Source organism: Rhincodon typus, chromosome 12, assembly GCF_021869965.1.
Source record: "Rhincodon typus isolate 14 chromosome 12, sRhiTyp1.1, whole genome shotgun sequence".
In the NCBI taxonomy this organism is placed as follows: domain Eukaryota; kingdom Metazoa; phylum Chordata; class Chondrichthyes; order Orectolobiformes; family Rhincodontidae; genus Rhincodon; species Rhincodon typus.
Window position 1 is genome coordinate 53,210,087 of NC_063343.1, and position 17,860 is coordinate 53,227,946.

At 39.8% G+C, this 17,860-nt stretch overlaps 1 protein-coding gene across 2 annotated transcripts in view; it reads right to left on the bottom strand.

Annotated features, from left to right (window-relative positions):
• LOC109917230 (teneurin-2-like) overlaps positions 1-17,860 on the bottom strand; it is a 766,679-nt gene that overhangs the window by 22,861 nt on the left and 725,958 nt on the right. For both annotated transcript variants that reach the window (XM_048603631.1, XM_048603632.1), the window contains 3 exons: positions 16,990-17,133; positions 14,039-14,288; positions 10,811-10,831 (listed from right to left, as the gene is read on the bottom strand). In XM_048603631.1, coding sequence (XP_048459588.1) covers positions 10,811-10,831; positions 14,039-14,288; positions 16,990-17,133 — 415 coding nt within the window. The remainder of the gene's footprint in view (positions 1-10,810; positions 10,832-14,038; positions 14,289-16,989; positions 17,134-17,860) is intronic.

Below are 17,860 nucleotides of genomic sequence, written 5' to 3' on the forward strand. Positions count from 1 at the left end.
GTTGTTATTGCGGGAGGGGGTGTGAGGGATGAGTTGCGGGAAATGCGAGAACCCAAAACAGAATCCCCCTCGTCCTCACGTACCATCCCACCGACCTCCGGATCCAACGCATCATCGTCCGGCACTTCCGCCACCTGCAATCTGACCCCACTACCAAGGACATCTTTCCCTCCCCACCCTTATCTGCTTTCCGGAGGGACCACTCTCTCCGTGACTCCGTTGTCTGCTCCACACTCCCCTCCAGCCCCACCACACCCGGCACTTTTCCCTGCAACCGCAGGAAGTGCTACACCTGCCCCTAAACCTCCCCCCTCATCCCCATCCCAGGCCCCAAGAAAACCTTCCACATCAAACAGATGTTCACCTGCACATCTGCTAATGTGGTATACTGTATCCACTCTTCCTGATGTGGCCTCCTCTACACTGGGGAAACCAAGCAGAGGCTTGGAGACTGCTTTGTGGAACACCTACGCTTGGTTCGTGACAAATGACTGCACCTCCCAGTCGCGAACCACTTCAACTCCCCCTCCCACTCCTTGGACGACATGTCCATCCTGGGCCTCCTGCAGTGCCACAACAATGCCACCCGAAGGTTGCAGGAACAGCATCTCATATTTCACTTGGGAACCCTGCAGCTCAATGGTATCAATGTGGACTTCACAAACTTCAAAATCTCTCCTCCCCCGACCGCATCTCAAAACCAGCCCAGCTCGTCCCCGCCTCCCTAACCTGTCCTTCCTCCCACCTATCCCCTCCTCCCACCTCAAGCCCCACTCCCATTTCCTACCTACCAGCCTCATCCCGCCTCCTTGACTTGTCCATCCTCCCTGGACTGACCTATCCCCTCCCTAACTCCCCACTTACACTCACCTTTACTGGCTCCAACCCCACCTCTTTGACCTGTCTGTCTCCGCTCCACCTATCTTCTCCTTTTATCCATCTTCCATCCGCCTCCCGCTCTCTCCCTATTTATTTCAGAATCCCCTTCCCCTCCCCAATTTCTGAAGAAGGGTCTAGACCCAAAACATCAGCTTTCCTGCTCCTCTGATGCTGCTTGGCCTGCTGTGTTCATCCAGCTCTACACCTTGTTGTATCAATATTTCTGGAGAAAACTGCTGAAAGTGCATGATAATGGGTTCAATGACTTTAGAACTAAACAGTCCCAACAACATTTCTCAAACACAGTATTGGAACAAAAACGTTTACTGAGTAACATGGCATTTTTATTTCAGTCACACTTGTGGCTTCTTCTGGACTAACAAAATAGAGTCAGTTCTAGTTGTTCTATTGATTCTTTCCAGGAATAGTAACGGGCAACGCCAATCCAGCTATCTTCACCTAGGGTTTATGCCTGTCCAAGATCTTCATATCCATTTCGGCTCCACAGACTTGGAGTGATGGTGTCCCAAGATTTCACTATTGGTCTCCTAGCAAAACACTTCATAACTTTATCAGCATAAAGCATGTGGGAGGCATCAAAGAACGAATGTTAACTTGGCAGGTAATTCAAAAAAATGATAAAATCATAAACATGATCATTTCTGTTTAAGTTATTTGCTTTGGTTTATGAAAATCAACAAACGTATTTTAAGGTCCTGGTTCTTCCTGCTTGATTCATTAGGATATGAACTTCTCATAACAGGGCACTGACGCATCTTTAAATGAGTTTGAAAAGAGATTGAAGAATCAACATCAAAAAAAACTACTTTTACAATATTTTTAATACCTGAAATTTTACCAAGCACACTTCTATGATTATCTGAAATGAAAGATGGAATATTCCCAGTCCCCAAAGGGCATGGTCATTGGCAAGAAAGTTTATAGAATTGTGTGAGATCAGCAGTGAGGAGCTCCCTACCATCGAGAACAAAAAGTTCCGCGTGAAAGTCAGAGCATTACCCTGGTGATTCCAGCTCACTGCATGCTTCACTGGCCCTCCATTGGTCAATTCAGGGCAGGCTGCATTGGCAGTGACCACATCCACCCCTGTCCAGAAGGACCTCCAAGTCCCCATCGGCACAGTAGGGAGCTAATTATCCTCTGTCTGACATATCCTGGCCAAATAAAATGAACTGTACAGGCCAGTTGCAGACTGTCAGTACTTGACTGGGCACACAACAGAGCTTTAAAGATGCTGCTGATATCAGCAATCTCTTGTAGGTCCTGGCAGGGACAAGTGGGCACCATAGGGGTATAGTGCATAGGTGAGTTTGGGACAACAGTGTGAGGAAACTCACGAAGTCTTATGGAGACAAACTCAACAAGAAACTCACCAAAAATGACATTTAGTCAATTTCTGGTAAAATTCTGGTAAAATTCAAATTTGAAGCTCAGCTAAGGCTTTAAAATGGAAAGCCAACAAATGTTGATGCAATAACTTTGCATGACAATAGCTTTTGATAAACTCTCCTTTCCCCACGAACAGATTCCAGGAAGAACTGCAGATGCTGGAGTCAGAGACAACACAGCGTGGAGCTGGAGGAACATAGCAGGCCAAGCAGCATCAGAGGAGCAGGAAAGTTGATGATTTGGGTTGGTACCTTTCTTCAGAATTCTGAGCTGGCTGATACTTTTAATGATTATGTACTTTATACGCTAAATCCCTCATCACATCAGTCTCCAATATATTTTAAAACTCTCATTTTAACATTTCAAATTGAACACCTTTATCTCTTATATCAGTCAGCTTTATTAGTTTTTCAACAATCTCACAGAGGCTTTGTTTGCCTCCACCATGCTTACTGTACCACACATTATGTTTGAAAACTGGTTGTAAAATAAAATCTAGGTATCAAGATAGATAATACCCTGATTTTGTTGACAATTTGAGCCTTACTCAAGGAGCTCAATGGAAAATCATGCCCTGTAACTCATAGCTAGCCATTTATAATCTCTTCTACATTTGGCAATTTAACTGATTTATTGAAGGAGATGAGTGACTTTCTAATAAAACTCCAAAAGAAAAACTTATCTGCTGAAAACTTAATTTTGCAAGAGTGCTTACCATTCATAAAAAATAGATTTAAAGATGAAACAAATGATAATTTCAATACAGTACTACAAAGGAAGTCCACTTATAAACATCATAAAGGAGATGTAGTTTTATGTGGTAAGTACTATCAATGTTAAGTACTTAATGTTTAAGAAAATCCATTCCTGAGATCACCTCTCCATGTATTTTTTTCAAAGGATTACATTTCAATATTTATTTTTTCAGAGCCCCTACATGTAACCCCTGAAATTCTTTATTCTTCTTCGCCAAGTATCACCTCTTTGTACACGTCTCAAAAGTAACTGAAGCCTTGCTGAAATAGAATTCACAGACATTAATCAACCTCTTTGTGGTAACTTGCTCAAGTAACCTTTGTTGTGGAGTAATTCTGAACTTTTGGAAGTGTCAGTAGCTTATTAAATTGCCAGGAAATCAGAGCTGAGTCTCATCCTGCAAACGTTCACTGCTTTAATTGCATCAAGCAGGGATTGCAGGGCAATAAATAGAAACTGGAAAGTCTGTCTGATATTTCAGTTGCTAATCTTGGACTGTGGAGGCAAATTTTAGCTCTCCTGCAACTATCTAAGTTGAAAATATCCAATTCTGTAGTAAAAGGAGATTTTGCTAATCAGCATTAGCTCAGTCACTTAGGGCCTAAAGTGAGTGAACTAAAGGGGAGAAAGGGGCAAGAGGTTTTCAATTCAATGAGGAGGGAAGCATTGCTGAATATGGAGAATGAGGTGCTTCAATACAATCAAACATGTATACATTTATATGACAATGATCATTGTACCAAAAGCTTAGGTTAGCAAGGGAAAATGTCAAGCAGTCCTGCAGTGTAAGGATAATTAGTTGGGTGAGTGCCATCTTCAATGAGATGAGAATAGATTTTAACCTTAAAACATTCCAAAGTGTGGCAGTCAAATGGCACTGGAACAATAGGATGCCATTAAAGAAGAATTGTTTGGTTGCTATGGAGAGGTATATTCTCATGAAGAACAAAGATAAGATAAACAAATCTAGGGGTCCCTGGATGATGAAAGTCACAGAGAGTAAGATGAAGCAGGAAAGGAGTGCATGCGACAGAGGATTGCAGGTGGATTGCATATCTCAGTTCAAAGTAAAAAAAAATTCAGAGGAAGGCCCAGATTCAAGTCCCACATGCTCCAGAGGTGTGTAGTAACATCCTTGAACAGGTTGTGTCAAAAATGTCTAAAAATTCAGAGTGATAGTGAAAAAAAAACAAATTAGAGAAGCAGCAAGAGTTTGAGTAAAGAATGGCAGCTGATATAATGTTCAATCTCTTCTATAGAAAATGATGGCTAAAAAAAGGTGTGAATTTGATTTTGGACCTAAAATCACATTTACAATGGAGACAGGAGGCAATGCTGAAGTGTTAAATGATTACTTTGTTTCTGTCTTTGCCAAGAAAGATGACACTGTACAAATCATAGTGAAAGTGGAGACTTAAAAAGTGATAAAGAGAAAAGCTGGATGTAGTTAAAATTGTAAACCACTAGAACTGGATGAGACATAACAAATGATGTAGAGCAAAATAATTGTAGAAATTATGGATGTACTGGCCATCATTAAACTCTTCAGATATTGAGGTAGTGACAGAGGATTGGAGAATTACAAATGTCATACACCTTTATTCAAAAAAGGCTGTAAGGATAAGGCCTTTATAAATAAGTCAGCTTAACTTGGGTTACGAGCGAATCATGTTTAATTAACTTGCTTGAGGTTTTTTGATGAGGCAACAAAAAGAATGGATGCAGGTAATGTGGTTGGAGTGGTATACACAGACTTCTAAAAGGCATTTGACAAAGCGAGCCTTGCAATAAAGGGGACTGGAATAGCATGGATACACTTTCATCGTGTTCCAGTTGGGTTTCTTCAGGTCTTGACACATGCACAGCCCAGACATCTTAGTCACTGTTAAAATAAGTTTATCAATACACTGTACATGAGTGATGAGGCTATAAAGCAGCATGTTTCAAGCTGTATAAAGTCTAGTTCCTTGCTAGAGCACTAACACATGTATATGGAGGCTTTAGTGACAGCAAAGCTAATCTCAGAGGCTCATCTACATCAACATCAAACCTCATCTCTATATCCCCATCATTTACTTCTCCTGTCTCCACCTAAACTACTTTATTAAAATTATGAGCTGTAACATTTAAATAACCATATTCCCTTTAAGACTGCATACATTTTCAACCCCAACATATTCCCCAAGGTCCATTTTTCATGGATTGAAATGCTGTGGACACCTCAATTCCTCCTGAACTAGCTTGGGAGGATAATAGCTGGAAGTTTGGCCAGAAACCATACTGTCAGCAGCTGAAACAAAGAGTAGGATTAGTAACAATCTCACAAATGTCTTAACACTGAAAGGAAAAGTTGCCAATGGGCTGCCAGAGCAGAATGAAGACAGCTGGGTTCTCATCAAATGGTGTACCACTTCCGCTGAACTGGATAGCAATCATTCTTATCTGTTTTAAGCTACTTTTTGGTGAAAAGAAGATCTGATGATGAAAAATTACTGAATAGTGAAGTCGCAACATTGAAGAAGAGCTGAGAAGTATCAATTTAATTGCAACTGTAGGGCAACAACATCTCAAGATTTGTATGTCATATTCTCAATTTTAGGACAAAGATGAGTGAATCATCAGGAAGACTGCTAACTTTAGATTCATTTCATCAGAAGACTCATATGAGGATTTCAAAGAATTAACAAAAAATTCTCTAGGTTTCTGCTTTCACTGGAAGATTCACCATCAGGATTGTTGGGACTGCATCTAGAGTCATTGCAAAACATTCTGGATGAACAGATGAGATAAAAGATTTACTTTAGGGTTGCATTTGTCACATTCAACAGGGCCTCTGAACACTAGCATGAAGGCGAAGAATTGGTAGACAAACAAGAGACTGGAAGAACACAGCAAGCTTGGCAGTATCTGGAGGAAAGGAGCAATCAACGCGTCAGGTATAACCATTCTTCAGGACTTCAGGGATGAAGACGAATATTTGATGGGTTCTCATGCACAAGGTGAGCATCATTCTCATGCTTCAGCACTGAAGAATATTTCTGCAGAGCTTCCTGTTCCCCGTTGTCTTGAACAAACTCATTTGGTACACCCTGAATGCTGCTGAATGAAGTACTAGTCTGATCATACCATAAAGCTGGAAGTACTGAAACTTCCATCCCTTCTTCAACCTGTGGTGCTTCTTCATTAACATTGCCATTCATACAAGATGACTTCACCATAAGATTAGGTGAAGAATCCTGCTCTCTCTGATCTTGAAAAGTATCAGGTGAATCTTAATATATTTGCATGAAGAACTGAAGAATCATGTACTATATGATCTGGAATTCATTAAACTGGCCTGGTAATCATATGTTAGCAGGGTCATTGCATCGGTATGTCTCCTGCTTAAGAATGTTTGAAGAAGTAAGAGGCTTATCTACTTCCAACACAACTGGTGAGGCATCACAGTGCTAATTGTGCATTTGGAAAAGCTGAGAAAGTTCCTCATAAAATGTCATCCAATCTTCTTGATCCAAGACTTCAAAAGGTGGAAAAAGCTGTGGGAAATCTTCTATGAAAGATCATGTTCCTGGAAAGGCTGAGAGGTAAATCCTCATAAAATGGAATATAATCATCATCTTAGATGAAATCATCATACAGCCAGAAATCACTTTGCTGATAGTCAGAGCCTCATACTAACTGCACAACCTTTAACTGTACAAAAGCTTGCTAACTTAAAAAGGGCTTGGTCTGATTATTTCAAACATAAATAGACTCTCTGAAAATTTTACCATTGTAGTTAATTTTGCTTCAAACCAACGTATAGAAAGAAGGTTAATAAAGAGTCTGGCTATGTGGTTTTCAGACATGTTTTGTGTAAAGTCAGTTTACAATAGGAGGCAAAAGGGCAGGACAGTAAAGTTGACCCTGAATCAAGGCAAAATCAGGTATTAAAGTTATTAAACTTTAAATTGACTGACCAAAATTTTTTGTCCCATTAAGTGAGTACCCCTGTATGGCTCACAGCCCATTATGTCTTCCATAATTACTATTTGTTCAATTTGCTGGATTCTTCTTTGCTGTGGAAGTGAAATAGTTAACTTACTTCAGAAAGATAATTCTGCATTGCAAACCTGCTGATAATGTTCAAATCTTCCAATGAAAGGAATGGATGCCCTCTGCTGAACAATCCTGTCAACTGCAATACTTCCTTGAACCACAATGTTAGCATTTCAAAATGCTAATTTTTGATGGGTTTCTTGTTGGGTAAGGCAGCTATCTTTGGATCTAATGAGTTGACAAGCTTGAACTGAGCTTCAGGTTTGGATTGAATGGGCTCTCCTCTCGCACTTTCTGGCCTTGTATGCTTTTTCGCCTGCTGGAAGATCTGTCCTTATTCGGATTGTAATAAGTCAAGAAGTATGCTGTTAAGTGTCTGAATGAGTTCACTTCTCAACCCTGCATCTTCAAATGAAGTCATGACACTCCATAAATCTTAAATGGGATCTATTGAGATAACTGACTGCTAGGACATCTGGCCAGACCAAATGTCCTCAATAATGAATGTTCTGGATGTGAAAAAGGCATTAAATGTTCCTCGGACTGACTGGAAATCTGCTGAGGTTTCAGCAACCCAATGCCTAAAAAGGATCTCTGTAGCCACAATTCCATTGCATATGAGAAGGAACTGACCTGGAGCAATTGTTCCTTTAAATGGAAACCTGAGGCGATTCTATACCTGAGCAGCTGTGTCTTCTATGTGTCCCATCTAAGTGCTTGCATCAGTCATTCAACCACATTGAAAGAGCATGTAAAGGGAAGGCACTGCTAAGGTTGTATAGACATACTGCCACTATGGAGCATGCTTCGCTTTAGCTCACTTAGAGAAAGTCTTCAACTGCTTCATCTAATTTCCAGTGAGCTGTCGAGCCTCTCCCTTAGGGAAATCTTCAGAGGAACCTCTTGCCTCAGTTCAAATTTGCCTCATAGTTGTTCAATCTTGTCTTGAGGTTTGTCAGATTTGTCTGAGACAAAATGGAACCATCTTTCTCGACTGATGCCTCCATCTCCGCTACCATATTTAATTGTTCTCTTGTATGATTTGTTTGGGTCTTGATAAGTGTTTAGTCAGTGTTAAACTATATTTACTATTGTACTGAACGTCATGGTAAGGCCACAGAGCAATATGCTTCAAGCTGTACATGGTCCAACTTCTTAGTACAGCACTAACAGCTGATCTCAGAATTGCATCTACGTATTAATTAATCTCTATATCTACAGGTATAGCTTTAACTGAGTGACAAGAATTAGATTAGTGGAAAATGGTCATTTTACCAATTGGAAAATGTTTAAGGTGGGATGCCTCAGTGATTGATGTTGGAACCCATTCCTTTTGTAGTATATTTAATGATCTAGACTTGAGTGCAGAAGTCACTATTTTGAAATTTGTCAATGACTTAAAACATTGGAAGTACTGTGCAGTGTGAGGAAGATAGTGTTAAACTTATAAAAGGACAATGGACAGGTTGGTGCAATGTGAGGACAAACTGCAGATTAAATTTATTTCAAACAAGTGTGAAGTGATTTATCTCGGTCAGAAGAACAATGAGAGGCAAAACAAAATACAGGATACAATTCTCAAAAGGTTGCAGGAGTCATCTGGGGGTCATCTTCATTATGTGCATTCTGCCCAAAGGCAGGTCCTTGGCTTATAGGCGCCTTTTAGTGTCTGTCCATCCTGTGTTTGTCTTTTAATTTGTCCATACGCTCCTTCAGTTTTCAATTAATCAGACATTGATATTCTCTTCCTTCCTTATTTCCCTTGAAATCTTCCCTCCATAACATCACTTAAAAACTCATTTTCTCTTAAGATGGGCCTGACCCAGACTCTCTCTTAATTCTGTTCAGCAAATTCTTCTGTCTGTTCGCTCTCCACAGCACTTCATCACTTATTACTTTTGCTGTCTGGCTGATCCTTTTCATTTTCCTCCAATCTATATTTTAAAATTATTTAACAAGTTGGTCTCCTCTTTCTATAATGTGCAAGTCTCATTCACGTAGAAAATACATTCGAAATCAAACTGTTTATAAGCTGAATCTTCAGTTGTGTATGTAGCTTTCCTGTTTTGTAAAATATTTTCTTATCAAATATGGTCTTTCTGAAAGCTATCCTTGTGTTTATTTCTTTCTTGCACTCTCTACCTGCAGATACAATGCTTTCTAAATATTTCAATCCTTGCATCTGTTCCTTTCCTGCTGTGAATGTATGAATATTTCTTGATGATTTTGAGATAGGCATCAGTTTTCAGTTTTGCCAATAGTCATTCCAAAGTTCATGCTTGCTGTTACTAGGCTATATATTTGTTTTTCTAACCCTGCTTTTGTGCATGATACATGTACTTTATTGCAAATCTGCAAATCTAACTGGCTATGATTACCATAACATCCACCACTGCCACTTCCACTCCCAAACGTAAAGTTAGATTCAGCAAAGAGATTAGTGGTAAACAAAATTGGGGGAGGAGTTCAACAACTTCAACACGTTTCCTCACCACCTGAAAGTGACAAGGCAGGTTGAGAGAGTGATTAATAAAGCATATAGGATCCTGGTCTTTACAAACAGGGATGGGGAGTACAAAAGCAAGGAAACTATGCTAAATCTGCATTAAAAATGGTTTGGCATCAACGAGATTATTTTGTTTAATAGATGTTCTCCATTGAGAGGAGAATCACAATCATTAGTGGTCTAGACAGAGTAGATGGGAAGAAACCTTTCCCATGGGGGAAGGATCATGGACCAGATGACATTGATTCAAGATGATGGGCAGAAACAGTAATGGTGATGTGACAAGAAACCTGTACGTAGCATCTGGTAGAAGGTAGAATGAACTGCCTTAGAGAATGATTTGGGCAGATTCAATTTTGGCTTTCAGAAAAGAATTGGAGGATTATCTGAAAGGAACAATGTGATGATGGTGAGTGAATGGGACTAAATTAATTGCTTTTGCAAAGAGCTGGCACAGACAGATTGAAGTGACTGGCCTTCTATGCTGTAACCATTCTATAGATCAGATCCTTAGGATTCTCCAAAGTTCCAATAGCAAGTGGTTCATTTTTGAATATTATATGCAAAAACAATAGCCAAGCCACATACTGTAAGTTTCCACAAACAGTAATGGACAAAATGACCAGATAATCTGTTTACAAGGCATTGATTGAGAAGTACTTGTTGGCTTAGGACACTGGAGAATTCTTTTTTACTAATACCATTGTATCTTTTACACCATCTGAGAGGCTGGATGGGGCAACAATTACATATGTCTCTGAAGACAGCAGAGTTCTCTCAATAATACAAAAACTGTCCCATTTAGATTATGTACTCAGGGGCTGGATTAGGGCTTGAAACCACAGCTTTGATACAAAATTGCAGTTCCAAACACACACCAATAGTTGTTCTTAGGGGAAAATTTCTCTTTCTTTCTTCCCCTTCTAAAGCTATAAGAAATCTGTATGCTCCTGATACAGCCCTGAGGATGACCCACTTATTTCCATGTCATCTACTGATAAATTACTAACCATACACGAGGAGGTAATCTACAGATAAGTACTAACCACTGATAGTACCTATAAGTAACAGCATTTATTCAGAGTTCTTTTGTCTAAAGCAGGTTAAGCAATAACAGAAAAAACAAACACATCTAAAAACTGAAAAAAAAAACAAAACAATGCAGGAAAATAAAGACAAGATAGTATTTCTGAAGCAGGCATGTTAAAGTGATTGTCTTACCTATGTCTAAAATCTTTATTTCTTTGTGGAAAGACAGCAATAGAAAAAGAGGAACAGGCAAACAATTATCCAAGACATACATTGTTTATCATTAGTTTATTGTATGATTGCTGAAGTTATTAAATACAGATAAGTGGTGACAGGCAAAAATATTACTAAAAATCAAGGGCGGGATTGATAGGGCCGAAACAATATTCATGAAACTGTTTATAAACAACTATAGAGACTGGCACACTGGAAGTTTTAAATGCATCAATCACGTTTTTGTACTGTGCTGTAAATATTGCTTTGTAAGATTATGAGGTTAGAGCTATGTGAGTCAGTTGTTGACATTTTTTCCCCCTGAAGATGTAAGTAGCAATAATGAACTGAAATCTTAATATTGAGGAATTGAGATTGTTCTAACATTCAATACAGGCATGCTTGAATACCTAGTAGAAGAAGGTGATATAAAAATAAGCGCAATGAAAGCAAAAATTACCCACTGATATAACCACTAAATTTGATTTCTCTGGTATGGAGTATCAGAGAGCATTTAATTCACGTATTGATATTCACTCCACTGCTGAAGCTGATAATAAGCTCATACAGTTTCTTAGCAGTGAAGAGCTCAAATAAGTGAAGGCGTCCTCACTGCGACATACAATATCTAATATTCAAAATCACATGCATAGGTCTTTGTTTGGAATTCTATCCACCTCTGAGCGATAATTTAACAGATTTCTTGTTGCTTCTATCTGCACTATATTCTTGAAACTCAGTCTTAGCTGAAACTACAAAAATCAGACCCAGTTTTAGTAAACATAATACTGGATGAAACATTATTCTTAGAGCAAAGGTGAGGGTATCTGGTTAAGTCAGAAGTGATAAGCCAGCTCTTTGTCATTTGAGGAAAAGAAAATGAAATTCTGTAACTAGGATACCAGGAACTGTATAATTCCATTTGATTTTGCTGACAAGTTATTATTATGTTCCTCTTTTGAGTCTCCCTGCTCCACATAATGACATCTGCCATGCATAAGAAGTGAAGTTTCACTCCATGATTTCTGCCAATGATGCCCTTTGGCCACCTGCTAGAAGCTGTTTGAGCGCAGCACCGGATGAGAATGAAATTTCACTTTCTCTTCACTTCCTGCAGGGAACCACCTGGCTCCAGTCAGCATCTATCCTAATGGCATTGTTGAAATCGAAAAAAAAAGAGGATGGATTGCAGACATGGAATCTGCATGCTATACTCTAGAGCACGATGCATCGATTTGCCAATGTGTTGCATCACCACATTACTTACTTCACTTCAGTGACTTTTTAATTGCCAACATTCAGATTTTTCCCAATATTTGTCAAGACTAAAACAAGGACATAGTTAATGGAGATTAAATGGGCTGTGATTTGATAAAATGTGTTTCACCCAACTAGCAGGACTCCTGAAGGATGAAGGACAAGAATGAATTTTGACCAGTGTGGCATTTCACAAAACTGTACAGGAAGGAGAATACAGGAAAAGATGGACAACATGAATATTTGTATCAATGTAACGTACAGAATAATGCCAAAGCTGAAACATCTCATAGTGCAATTACAAGCAAAGCAGCTCACATGGATTGAAGAGCTGCAAAAAACATTTAGCAGTTTAACACCACTGACAATAATAATTTGTATATATATTTTACCTTAGCAGACTAAAATGTTCCAAAAAGCTCCACAAGAGCTTTATCAAACAAAATATGACTGCGTGTCACATGAGGAAATATTAGGACAGGTGACCAAAAGTTTCAGCCAAGAAGTCAGTTTTAAGTAGCATTTTTATGGAGGAGATGGATGTAAAGTGTGGGGGAGATTCATGAAGGGAATGCCAAACCTCAGGGCTAAGGCAACTGAAAGTACAGCTGCGAATAGTGTGGAATTACGAAAACTGAAGGTACCCAAGTGGCCAGAATTCGAAAAGCTTAGGAATCTCAGAGGGTTGTGGAATTGGAGGTGACAGAGATACATGGAGTAATGTCAAACAAGAATGAAAACTATAAAAGTAAACACTACTAGACTGGGAACCAACATAGATCAGCAAACACAGGGTAGATGGCCGAATGGAACTTTGGTGCAAGTTAGGACACTGTCCGAGATATGTTGTTTCCACAAATATATTTCAGCATACGGTATTTTGTAAAATAAAAACAGAAATGAAAAGGAAGAGTGAGTTTTAATTAGTTCCTTTTTTGCTATTAACGGGTCTCAGGGAAGACAGCAAAGAATATTTGATTTCTGTAAGTGAATTTTGTTACTTGAGCTGAATTCTATTTTACTGGAAGCTGCAGGAAAATATCACATACATTTATTTCAGACTTAAATTCTTTTCATTTCCCAACAGGCTGCTACTTGATAGGACCCTCCATATAGCTTCGAAAAGTGTTCTATGAGTGAAGAACTACCGTGGGATTTGAAAGAAAAGTCCTCTTGTTAATTCAGAAGGTGATTTACCGTGTGCAACTTGACTTATCTTCCTTTATAATTTCATAAGTTTGAAAGAACTACTAACTTCATAATTCAGCAAGATGTCAACTATTACATTTGACATTTTAGATGCATACGCTTTTAAATTGCTTATAAACTTACTGTTATGCAAAAACATATCTGAGGGAAAATTGGTTACCTTCCTAAAAATTATATGGGACCAAATACAAATTGTATGTTTCACGGTCATTCACAACTTCTGGTGGGGGAGGGTTCAGGGTCCACTAATTTATTTTTCCTTGCATATATCATTTTAAAATGACTACCACTTGGGCTTGATTTGGGACCAGTGAACGTAACCCCTGCTAAGTGAAAACTGCTGCTTGAGCCATGTTCTGACTCACAGGAACACCTTTTTGCTAACTCTTTATCTTGCTGTTTTATTTTCATTTCTGTCGGGTGAAAGGAGGAATAGCTGCAACAGCAAAAGAATGTTCTTTGTCTTCTTAAAATAAAACCCTGAAAATTATGGGATATCCATGAGTTAAAAATCAATGAGTTGATCAAATAAGTATCTGCAAATGATAACGAAAGGGAAGAAATAGTAACAGCAGTTCAAGTAAGTCACCAGGTACTGTGTATTGAATGCTGGGCTTCACCTTGAGTGCTCAGTTTATATTCCTCATACAATCAAAGGCAAATTCAGTCACAGTACTCCAGCCAATAATGCAGCAAACCAGAAACTGCCAGGTGACAGTGATTTATTACTGAGTCTCCTACCTCAGCTCCAGGATACTGGTGACATTTTTGGCAGGAAAAACACGTCTGATAAAGTTGAAATCTCCAATGTACAGACTGCCATCAATACCAACAGCCAAAGCCACAGGGGCCAGCAGCTTGTTTCCATCAGCGAGGCCATTGCAACTGGGGCAGGAGATGCTTCGCCTGCGTCCATTTCCCATGATGCTGTTAATCACTGCTGGCTGCTGGGATAAAAACTGGTTTTCACCATTTCCCTTGTGCAAGACACCTGGAGAGGAGGGTGAGAGTGGGTTAGCATCTACAATCTACAAAGAACATTCGTCTGAACAGAGTGAACAACAGCCAGCAGCAGAACACCAGAGATTGATAGGGGAATTGTAAATATATTTACAAAAGCCTTGGTAAGAGGGGAGGATGTAAAAGGTGAGGCAGAGGGTCTGGAAGGCTTGAGGAAGCCAAGAGTTGTTGGGCAGCCGTTAGGGTGACCTGTTCTGAGAAGCTCACTCAGCATTCAGCATTAAAGAAACACTCCATGGGCTGAATTTAAAATAAAATGGTTGATCTGGGCCAGTGAAGGGTTAAACTCTCAAAAATCTGTTTTCTGACACAAATTTTTACCATTTTAGCTTCACAGGACTTGACAGATTCAAGGTTTTTCTGGAGCTTGCCTATGAACTAAGTCTCCATGATTGATCTCAACATATTAATGATCTTTTCCCAAGGCCTTTGATCCCACCACATAACTTTTGACCTCAGCCCCCCATCTTTGCCCCTCCACCACTACAAAGCCCCTCATCTAGGCCCTCCAACCTGCCCGAACTCTCTGATATCCCAAGTGTGCCAGACCTCTCTGGTCCTGATCCTACATGAGGATCCACTCTTGGGATTAGCAGCTTACCCAATCAATTCCCCTCCTCCTCCTCCTTAGATAAATCCCCTCCTCCTCTCAATCAATACTGCCGCCACCTTTGATTGACCAGCCCTCTCCTCACTCCGATCTCTGATTGTTCTCCTCAACCATGTCGATCAACAGCCTTTCTCCCAATCCCTCATTTTGCCCTACTGAATGAAAACACACCCTTTGGGTCAAGCTATATCCTCATTATCTCTGATTAGCTACTTAATCCAGGGGTTGAATAGCCCTTGTAACCCCTGTTGAACACCACCACCCACATTCACCCATCCCTGGTGGGGACTTGCCTGATGCTGCAGGCTTCACATTTGGCTTGCCTGAATGGAGACCCAGTTTGTAATCAATCTAACTTCCAGACAGGGAACCAATCAATGATGTTACTGGGGGTAAAATTGCACCTTGTGGTTATGGCTTTGAGGGGCACAGGAGCAGTGGGGGTCAGGCAGGGTGGTGGTGGGGTACTGTTCCCTATGGATCAGGTCAGTAAAGCTTCTCTGCCATTACTCTTTGGAATTATTCAAAATGCACGCACACCACTGACTTTTGAATTGAGTCTGATTTGCTGGAGCACTTAAAGACTTACAAAATCAGAAATCTTCAAAGGAAGTATCAATACCTATTTTAATCTTATCGAAAATGGCTGACATGGTTGTGGGAGACTTATTTCACACTATCATCGTGGATTTGTGGAAATGTGGTCACATTCCCCAATATTAAGGGTTTCTGCCTTTGAAGAGCAACCTTGACTAAGTACATTTTAAAACAAAAATGACAGAAAGTATATCATTTCTATTAAACAAAATAGTCTGTGAATCGTTAACAAATATCAAAGCGCAATGGAGTGAACTTATTAGCCGTGGTGAAGGTCCCATTCACCAGCTGGAGAGTTAATGATAACCTGAAGGTATTCTTTTCCAGGATTCCCAATGGGAGCTAACTCCAGACAATTGCTTCCCTGCCTACTGTGTGGTTTCCTGAGAATGAGGAGTTCGCATCCAAGAGCTGCAGCTCAGTCAGAGAGCAGGCAACACTTCAGACTCAGTGGCATCACTAGGAGCAGCAACAGATCTGCAGGAAGAACATCCATGGAGGCCCTGAAGGAGACGTAAATGGAGCATTCTCCTAGGGGTGAGGTAGTCAGGTTGGGGGGAAGGGAGAGACGATAAGAAGAATGTGGAGGAGGTTTTCCAACCGAGACAGACATTGTTGTTAGTGGGGCTTTTTGTTGGGCCTAGGTTGTTCCTAACCCAGTCTATAAGCAGACTGCCCACCCAGTGTGGACCATTCCGGCCTCTAGTACATAAGTGAACCTCTTGGGGCCTCTTGGGTGGCAAGGCTGACTTCCAGCTTCCCCCATCGTGACATTGGGATGGGGAATGGGAAGGCAACTGACTTTTCAGCTTGCTCCTTCTGGCCCAATTGAGAGGCGACCCTTCCCCTAAACCCCGTTCTGGGGTTGGTTGCGGGAGTGTGGGGACAAGGGGCATCAAAATAAAATCTGCCCAATGATTCTTTTCTCTATACTACATGGAGTTCTAAAGAGTTTTCTTTTAAAATTTCATGCACAGTACTGAATTTAAAAAGTCTATTTCCTCTGACTGAGGACAAATGGGTCAGCAACTTAAAATTTTTACTGAGAAGAAAGAGGGAGCTTAGGGGAAATGTCTTTGCAGGGAAATCGTTGATGCATGGAATTACTTACTTTGCATGAATGCTTTGCCATAGGAACCATTCATGAAGACATTACTGTACCTTCCAAGAGAAGGTATTTGAAGTAGAGGAAGAAACAAGGTTATGGGAGAATTGGAAACAACAAATTTCACTTTGGATTGCTGCAAAATTAGGACAGACATGACAGGCTGAATGGCCTCCTTTTTGAACTGAAAACATTCATCATTCTTTTCTCAAAAAGTAAATGTGTTTATCATATGAACAGAAAATAGCAGAAATATCTGTCAGAATCTAAACTAAGTTGTCACAGTATAATAGATATTTGAAACAATAATGCATTACAAGAAATCATGTAGAATAATTTGCTAGAAATTGGACAACCCACCACTTTTTACATTCAAAGCATGATGCTTATCCAGTGACCAACCCCCCAGGTTGGATGGATCCAGTTCGTAGCCCTGCAGCAGGGCAGTTCTCTTCTCCCATAGGATAAGGTTTGGACAAGATTCATATTCGTATCCAACAGAAACTAGGGAGGTAAAACAAGCACAGGAAATGCAACTTACAAAATTTGCCATTTTCACAATCATAATTGTGCATTAAAATTCATAGTACATCTGTCCTCCTTTCCCTTTCCTTCTCCCAATGTGATTTAACATATTGCACAGCAAAAAAAAAACAATAAATTACTAGAAGACTGGGTAAGAAGACATGGAAAATATACAGAAAGATAGAGACATTCACAAAACCCGAAATGACTGACATCTAGTATATATTTGGCTGTAGGGCTGTTGGCTAAAAAATGGTATGACATCCATACTTTAGGTTTTTAGGGTATTTATTGATCTAACCAAAAACAAAATAGACATATTAGAAGATATAATAATCTTGAAGAGAAAATACCCAAGACCAAAAATTCTACCCACTCATATACACTTCATAAAAGCCCAATGTGACACATATGCCAGTGATTGGTCACAGTTGTAGATCCTTGGTAGAAAGCCCCACTGTCTTAGACTAGAACATATGTACGAACATACAAGTTAGGAGCTGGAGTAGGCCACTCAGCCCTTCAAACCTGCTCCACCATTCAATAACACAATAGCTGATCTGATAACTTCATTCTCATCTACCCACCCCGACAACCTTTAACTCCTTTGTTTATCAAGTATCTAACTAACTCTGCCTTAAAAATATTTAAGAACGATTATTTCCATTGCCTTTGAAGATCTGTGTTCCAAAGATGCAAGACGCTT